The sequence below is a fragment of the Nicotiana sylvestris genome, chromosome 7 (assembly GCF_000393655.2).
Source record: "Nicotiana sylvestris chromosome 7, ASM39365v2, whole genome shotgun sequence".
NCBI classification, from domain to species: domain Eukaryota; kingdom Viridiplantae; phylum Streptophyta; class Magnoliopsida; order Solanales; family Solanaceae; genus Nicotiana; species Nicotiana sylvestris.
The window spans coordinates 132,647,368-132,656,536 of NC_091063.1; the positions used below are offsets into that span (position 1 = coordinate 132,647,368).

The window sequence follows — 9,169 nt, forward strand, 5'->3', positions numbered from 1 at the left end:
TAACAAAGAAACGAAAGTACAGAAGGGCTAATACAAAAAAGGTGAGTAAAAAGGGACTCTTCGATTTATGGACGCGACAGATATACCTCGGAGTCTCTACAAGCGCCTCATCTCAAGTGTGATAAGTCCGAGTGGAAGTACGTGTATCTGCACATGAAAAACATGCGCAGAAAGGGCATGAGTACACCACAACAGTACTCAGTAAGTGCCAAGCCTAACCTCAGTCGGGTAGTGACGAGGAAGGTTAGGGCCCTACTGAGGTTAAATAAAATATAAGGTTCAATAGTGTAGAACAAACAGTAAAAGTAATACAGAATATAAAGGACAACAACAACTACTACAGAGGCAAGGTAAACACAGAAAGAAATACAGCTCAGCACAAAGATAACAACTGGGGATCTCCCAGGATACCGTCCTGTAATTCCAAATATAAATATCCAGTGGATCTCTCGGGATACCGTCCCGTAGTCCAACTCATAATGCGAGGGGATCTCCCGGAATACCGATCCGTAGTCCCAACTATAAATACTCAGTACAGGGGGAATCTACCGGGTGCAGTCCCGTAGTTCCAACGTAAATGTGCAGGGGGATTTCCCAAAATACTATTCCGTAGTCCCAAAGTAAACATACAGGGGGATCTCCTGAGATATCGTCCCGTAATCCCAAAGTAAATACACAGCAACAACAAGAAGAGTACACAGTTCAATTCAAGTTCCATACCAAGGTAAAATAGGTATCTCTAACCTAGCATGCTGCACGTAATCCAAATAAGGCAGTTTTAGCAAGTAAGGCAATTAAGTCAATTAGACATGCTTTCCTAAGCTAACAACAGGCTTAAATTGCAAGTAGTATAATAGGAAAAGAAACATACTAGTAATTACTTAATGAAAATCGGATTTTCAATAATTAGCACAAGTACGCACTCGTCACGTCATGTACAAGGCATTTCAATTATCAATATTACCAAATCTTAAGAGGAATGTCCCCCACACAAGGTTAGGCAAGCCACTTACCCCGAACCGGCTCAAAGTCAACCCGAAACCACATCTTTGCCACGAGTACTCGACTCCAAATGCCCCAAATCTATTTAATTGCATAACGTAAATAATACTTCAAGTAACTGATTTGACAAATAAATTCTAAGCTAATGCGCGAAATTAGGTAAAATGACCAAAACGTCCCTCGAGCCCATGTCTCGAAATCGGGTAAAATTTATATTTTCAGAATCCTCACACTCTCACGAGCTTAGTCATACCAAAAATACAAAAATCGGACCTCAAAGGGTCCCTCAAATCGTCACTCAAAGCCCTCCAATTAATGAAGCCCTAACCCTCAATTTACCACTAATTTTCCTTAAATTTTTATGCTTAGAATAATAGAATAACCATAATAACGAGTTTACGTTCCAAGAATCTTACCTCCTCGAAGTTCCCTTGAAGTCCCTCTCAAAAACCTCCCCAAAAGCTAAATTCCCGAATGAAAATGGTGAAAGAATAATTCAAATTCGCGATGACAACTATTTATATGTTCTGCCCAGTGATACCGCATCTGCGGTCCCAATTTATGCCCCTGCGGACAGCTTCTGCGGTTTCCCATAAGTTCTCCTTTTTCGCACCTACGCCCCAGTCACCACATCTGCGGGCTCGCCGGTGCGGCTAAACTTCCGCATCTGCGTTTTCAGCCTTGTTTCCTCTTGGCCGCTTCTTCGGCTTGACTCCGCATCTACGGGAGTCGCATCTGCGGCTTCTCAACCGCAGATGCGGTTATGACAACAGCTCAAAGACTTCAGCTACAAACTTCAACTTTCCAACTTCACGTTAACCACCCGAAATCATCTCGAGGCCCCCGGGACCTCAACCAAAAGCACGGACAAGCCATATATCACTATCCAAACTTATATCAATCCTTAAAATACCTAAAACAACATCGAATCATCAAATTAACCATGGATTCAAGCCTAAGAACTTCAAAACTCTCAATTTATGCTTTCGATCAAAAAGTCTATCAAACCTTGTCCGAATGACCTAAAATTTTGCAAGCACGTCACATTCAACACTACAGAGCTACTCCAACTTCCAGAATGTCATTCCAACCCCGATATCAAAATCTCACTATCGAACCGGAAACTTCAAAAATTCGACTTTTGACATTTCAAGCCTAAATTAGCTACGGACCTCCAAAACATAATCCGAACATGCCCTTAAGCCCGAAATCATCCAACGGAGATAACGGAACCAACAGAATTTTATTCCGAATCCGTCTTCATATTGCTCCAACTATGGTCCAATTTCTAAAACTTAATCTCTCATTTAGGGACTAAGTGTCCCAAAACTCTCTGAAACTCAAAATCAAACATCCCGGCAAATCAAAATAGCAGAAATAAATACGGAAAAAGCAGTTAATAGGGGATCGGGGCATTAATTCTTAAAACGACCGTTCAGATCGTTACATTTATAGTCTCGATATAACCGACCGCTTTCGCGAATACTTTAGAAATTCAATAAGTTTCTTTGAGACTTACTACAACGCAATGCCTTATTTATAATCAATTTTATTCCTCCAAAATAGTAATAATTGGTTCTTCTAGAGCTCTCAATTAATTTTATAGTACCACATATTCATCAACATCCATATGGTAAATATCTCTTTTAAAGAGAAAGTTATACTATTATGGGTATGGTCAAAATTATATGCAAGATATGTTTCTTGCATTATCGTTATTTTTTAATAATCACAATGCCAAAATAGTTTGGCATACAATAAGTACTTGACTAATGACCATTTATGACATAATAATAAAATAATTTTCTTATTTCATCCCAAACTTCTTTCTAGAGGTTAGTGTAGTATATTCACTACCACTAGCACGTTCATATTCTTCCAAGAATGAATATGTATTCATAAATCAGATGTTGTCACATTCACATCATGAATGAACCATAATCATCTATATGTGCTTTATAAAATCTCATGACAAATCAATGATAAATATTACTTTCACAAAGTGAAAGATTATTTTGAGAATCCTTATTATTCCCATTATCACAATGATGACGATTATAATTTCGTCTATTGCCACGTCCACATCCATTGATACCTTCACGGTTGTCTTCTTTCAGAATTATCACATATTGCTATCACATTCTCTTAAGGGAATGAGAATTGAGCAAATTCAATGGGACGGGTTTTCACTTCTTGTGCTCACGATCATACATGAATTTGATCATGGCAAGACATAGAAATTTTATCACTTCGAGTAGTTATAATTTCTTACTAACTTCATTAGAGTTATGATCAAAATTTATTTTCTTTGTTTGTATTTAAAATCAAATTATAGAATAAAAGAGAAAAATACGGCAAAATACATACCTTAAATTCAGAATTTAATTATGAAGGAAGTTCATGGAACAATTGACAATCATTATGCTCAATCCCAAAGCTTCTACCCAATTGGTTAGAGTCTCGTGATGATAACGTGTTATAAAACAATAAAAAAAAAAAAGAGTATTGCAGAGAAAAGTAAAGAGGATTCTTATTGATTTGGGATGAATTACAAATCGAACCATCTATTTATAGGGAGAGAGTGAATTAGCTACCAAGTAATAAACCCTAAAATCTCTCTAAGATACAGACATTCACCTTAAATAGAATTCCATTTATAACAAAAACCACAAAAATACTAGTATTATGTATATCTGCTAAACAGGGTAAAAGAAAAGCAAAAAGGTTTCTTTGATACAACAGAAAATGTTTCCATGCCTTGGAAATATCATATATATCAAAATACTTATAAAATCCTCAAAGATGATTTAGTGGGCAGAAGCTTTTACTTTGTTATGAAGTTTTGTGGGAACTATGCTATTGTGCCACCATATCCAAATTCTAGGCCTCTCTAACTATTAGTCACCATTAATCAATATTTAATTAACCCCATAATTACGGTAATAAATATTGTTTAAATGACACATGTAATAGGGAATCATTTTAGGCTCAAATATATACTCCCCGTTCACTTTTACTTGGCATATATATTAAAAATAGATTTTTATTTTTACTTGTCACTTTACACATATTAAGAGAAGAAAACTTTTTTTTCTATTTTACCCACAGTATTTATTACTCATTTCAAATCATTTTTTCAAATCTAATAAATATGCATCAATTAATATGTGTATCATGATAAATTATGCATTTCATTTATTATTTCTTAAGGGGCGTGAAAAATTAAAATGTGTCAAGTAAAAGTGAACGGAGGGAGTATCAGTATTGGATCAACCTTCCTTGACATTATTGAAAGCATTAGTGTCCACAAACCAAACATAACAAGCTCTCCCTGCTATATCGTTCTAAATTTATCGAATTAATATCTCTGAAAGGACATATAGCAAGGTCTGAAAGACCAGTTTTTTGGAGTATTAGAATTGTTTGATTCTTTGACCAGCCTTATGGTGCTTGCTGGAAGACTTCTTATGGGAACAGCGGATTAGGGAAAGAGATTATCGTAATAAAACTTAGACACATGATGTTAATTAACCAAATAATGAATGTATAACATATATCTTTTTATATACTTTTCTTAATCCTAATTAAGAGAAGAATCCCTAAGAGTTAAATCCAATTATATTAAGAATTAAAAATAAAATAAAAAGAAGAAGTATTATAAGGCGCAACCTGATGCACTAAGCTCTCGCTATGTGCGGGGTCGGGGGAAGGACCGGATTATAAGGCTCTATTGTATGCAGTCTTATTTTGCATTTCTACAAGAGGTTGTTTCCACGTGCGGCTCGAATCTGTGACCTCCTGGTCACATGGCAGCAACTTTATCGGTTACGTAAGGCTCCCTTTCAGAAGAAGTGCTATAGTTTATCTATATTTTCTATCTGGCATCACTAGAAAACTCGTGGAAAATATTGGACCTAAAAAGTAAGTGTATTCATCATGATCAATCTATCTCAAGTGACATTCTCTCATTTTATTCCATAAATATGATCATTTTTAATCTTACCTAATCTTATATTGATACATATCTATCTTAGCATCCTCATCTCTACAAAGTTCGGATATGTTAAACTTTAGGGAGGCCCAACATTCTCTCCACTTAGACAACATTATGTTGGTCTTAATAATATAGACCAATGACAAAGAACATAATTAGTTGTTGGTTAGGATTTTTTTTGGTAAAAGTACAAAAAATGATCAAGACAAAGATCATAATAAATGTTGAATGAGACTAGTCTAGCAAAGGAGGGGATTTTGGTCAATGTAGAAACTAAAAACAAAGGATAAGATGCAGTATTGATCCGAAAATAACAAAGGTCCGTCGTAATTGGATAAGTTTGTCATATCTAATGTAAGCTTCTGAATATCTTCTGATTCATCATAGAATTATCTGAATTAATAAAAGATGAATGGATCAAAGTAATATCACAATTATTTATGCCTCACGATGGGCGTCAAACTGCGTATTCATAAAATGGTACGGTTGAATTTGTAACGTGGTTTATAGACGCGTGAATTAAATTGATCCGAGAATGAAGAACAAAATTGAACAAAAGTTTGATCTTTTGTCCAGAAATTCAAGAACTTGAAAGGCCTTCTAATTTGTATCTGATTCATACTACAAGTCTACATTGTATTATGTTGTTATTTGTGCGTTCAAAATTTACAATATGTCCAACAGAGTACGCAGCATCATTTACAATCCAATTTGAGAACATCATTTCCCAAGAGACTTCATGAACCAAAGAAACTGAAAAGTTAGCTAAGTTATGAGGAAAAGTAAAAAACCTAGAAATCTGTACAAAATCAACGTGATCTAAAGTAGAAAACATACACCATATACAGTTAAACTTCTCTATAACGGCATCATTTGTTCTGATATTTTTCCATTACATCGGCCACTTCTCGCGGGACTTTGACACCCCCTGGATCAAGAAACTTATTTTAATTTGGTTCAGTAAGTTTTAAAGCATAATTGAACCCAAAGGACAACGCCAGATGCCAATGATAAGTGTACGTAAGACATATCAAGACAAAAAAATGGAAGAAAAAAAAAGGAAGTATTATTATTGTTTAGAAAAATAACAGACCTTTGAAAAATATTTAATGTGGTGAATGATTTGTCCTGCACTAGTGATGCAAGAGAGAGTGAAACCAGACGTGGATTCAGGATTTAAATCTTATAGGTTCAATATTTACGGTTTTTAGCATTGAATCTATTAATATATTTTTAAAGTTATGGGTTCATATTTACTGTTTTTGCAATTTTAATGAGTTTTTATATACAAAGTTATGGGTTTAATTGAACCCGCCGGTTGAACGCTACATCTGCCCGAGTGAAACCAAGACTGTGTCACTAATCTGGATTTATTCTTGATAATAATATTATCAATAGTGACATTATGTCAACTTTCAGTAATGATTTAACATTTCTTGAAATAAAATAAATCAGATTGTGAATGAAGCAAAAGCTGCTGTTCTGTATTTGTAGTAAATAGTCAGAATAACAATATGAGTCCTAATCCTTAATCAAGCCATTTGTTGTTCTTTCAATCTGAAGAAGACTTGTGGTCTATTATATAAATTGTTATTTAATACATTCAGGACAAAATTGTGGCAATATGAATAATTTCCTATAGTGATTACTGATATGACATGCAATTAAAATAACTTGGAATATAAAAATCACCTAGAACACTCCAAGAAATGAAGATGACGCAACATGGAACTTTAGTGGAAGAAACTCTGTACAAACAGTTAATTAATCTTTTGTCTATATCTTATTGGTTTTTAAAGAAAATGAGAATTCTTTATAGGGGAAAAGGTATAATCTAGGGGGGTACCCTCCACGAACCATCTTAATTTTACCCTCCGTTATATATTAAAATTATTCATATATTTATCATTAGCAAATCATCTCGTACTTGGCCTTGATCCTAGCAGACCTCCAACCTTACATATAAAGAATTTTAATATTAAACCATAGTCAAAAGTATAACATTAAATTTGCACATTCTTTCGTAGTACTTTGTCTAGTTGAATACGCTCAATCTATACTAGAGCTCCATTAAAGTTAATGGTAAACCCGAGACGATTTGCTAATGACATATGAATGGAACAAAGTAAAACGAAGTACACAAATTAAGCTACTTCGTAATAAAATGGTAAATCTGGTCTTTTTCCCTTCTTTATATGTAAAGCTCATATTATTTAGATTTCTAGTCTCCAATTTGGAATTTCAAATGTTATGACTTCTCATTTGAGAATTCTTCTTAAAAGAAATTACTTAAAAATTTCCTCCAGGCTATTATATATACCTACACCAATCATTCAGAACAAGCAGTGAAACACAAACCTAAAAAAAAAAAAAAAAAAAACCCTTTCTTGTCTTGTAATCAAGAAGATGATGCAATCAGAGCTTCTTCATACTGAAACTGAATTTTGTGCTATCCAAATTGATCAAGACTCCTCTGGGATTGCCTTCTCAGACTTGACGTCCCTTTTTCCTGATGATGTTTTTACTGATCTTTCAATGGATGATTTGGAGTTTGATGATTTCTGCAAATGGTTAAATGATAGTGAAAGTGAAGAAGAAAATGGAAATATGAATATCTCAATCTCTTGTGAGATGCAAAAGGATGGAAATTTATGGAGTCCTGCTATTTCAGGAGCATCAAGAAATAGTGCCATTTCACTTGTAATTCCAGGAAATAGTAAAGAATTGGATACTCAAATAAGCCTTCATCATTTATTAGCAGCATATGGAGAGGCCATAGAAAATGGTCATAAGGAACTAGCAGAAGTGATCATAAGAAGCATAAAGGGAAAAATAAATCCTTTAGGCGAATCGTTGGAACGCGTTGCATCCAATTTGTTCTTGCAGATAGAGGATCAAGAAGATTACTTAAAACAAGAATCAAGCAAGAATCTTGAAGTAGCATTTAAGGTTTTCTACCAGATTTTCCCAATAGGAAAATTTGCTCATTTTGCTGCTAACTCAGCAATAATGGAATCCATTCCAGATGATGTAGAAACTATTCACATAGTGGATTTTGATATGGGAGAAGGGATTCAATGGCCTCCAATTATTGAAGCCATGTGTCAAAGAAGAAAGGCTATGAAATTAACATCCATAAAGAAAACAAAGGAAGAATCAACCAGTGATCAGTGGAGATTTGAGGATATAAAAAGAAGACTTCTTGATTATGCAAAGCCCTTTGGCCTAAGATTACAAATTGAGGAGATGACAGTTGAAGAGTTGGCAAGTGAAATGAGAAGAATGAAAAAAAGGGGAAATGGGAATGAATGGTTGGTTTTCAATTGTATGTTTAAACTCCCACACATGGGAAAAACAAGATGCAGAATCCATGCCTTGGAATTTCTAAAACTAGCTAAGGAAATGTTATTAGCCAATTCTTCAACTCATAGAGGACTTGTCACTTTTGGTGATGGAGAAGCAATGGACAATAGTCACAATACTAATACTTTTTCTACATTCTTCAACAAGAATTTGATATATTACCAGTCGATTTTCGAGTCGTTGGAGTTGTATTTTCCAGCTTATCTTGCAGAAGCAAGACTTGCCATGGAATCCCTTTTTCTAGCACCTCAAGTCTGCTCATTTTCTTGGTTTCAAAACTGGGAAGAGATAAGAAATACTTGTTATTCTTGTGGAGAAATTGGATTGCAAGGCAAAAGAATAAGCAAAGAGAACTTGTTACAAGCCAAGGAATTGGTCAATGAAAGAGAAACTCCATTAAAGGTGAGGATTGAAGAACAAAGGCAACATGAAATGGTCTTGGAATGGAAAGGGACACAGTTGGTGAGTGTTTCAACTTGGACGAGAATTTTAAGTTTATAAAAAGGTAGTTTAATGGGTTCTGGATAAATTATTTACACATATATCTAGTGGACTTCATAAAACAAATATAGGATTTAGGTCGAATTCTAGTGAACCCTTGACTAAAATTCTAGCTTCGCCCAGAAGAAAACAGTAGCAGCAGCAAACACCATAGAGACACTACAACTCTTTCTCTGTGTCGTTTTCTTTACCATTATTTTTATAGTGTTCTCCTATGAAGTGCCAAAAGTGTACAGAGCCATACTTATATTAGCTTGTCTAGCGTATTTACGTTGTATATATTATTATATACAGACCAGAGTTGTAAAT

At 34.6% G+C, this 9,169-nt stretch overlaps 1 protein-coding gene across 1 annotated transcript; it reads left to right on the top strand.

Moving 5' to 3' along the window:
* The first annotated feature begins 7,402 nt into the window (after positions 1 to 7,402).
* On the top strand, positions 7,403 to 8,860 carry LOC104224551 (protein NODULATION SIGNALING PATHWAY 2-like). The gene has a single exon (XM_070152277.1). The coding sequence runs from the start codon at positions 7,403 to 7,405 to the stop codon at positions 8,858 to 8,860; it is 1,458 nt and encodes a 485-aa protein (XP_070008378.1).
* Positions 8,861 to 9,169: the final 309 nt, after the last annotated feature.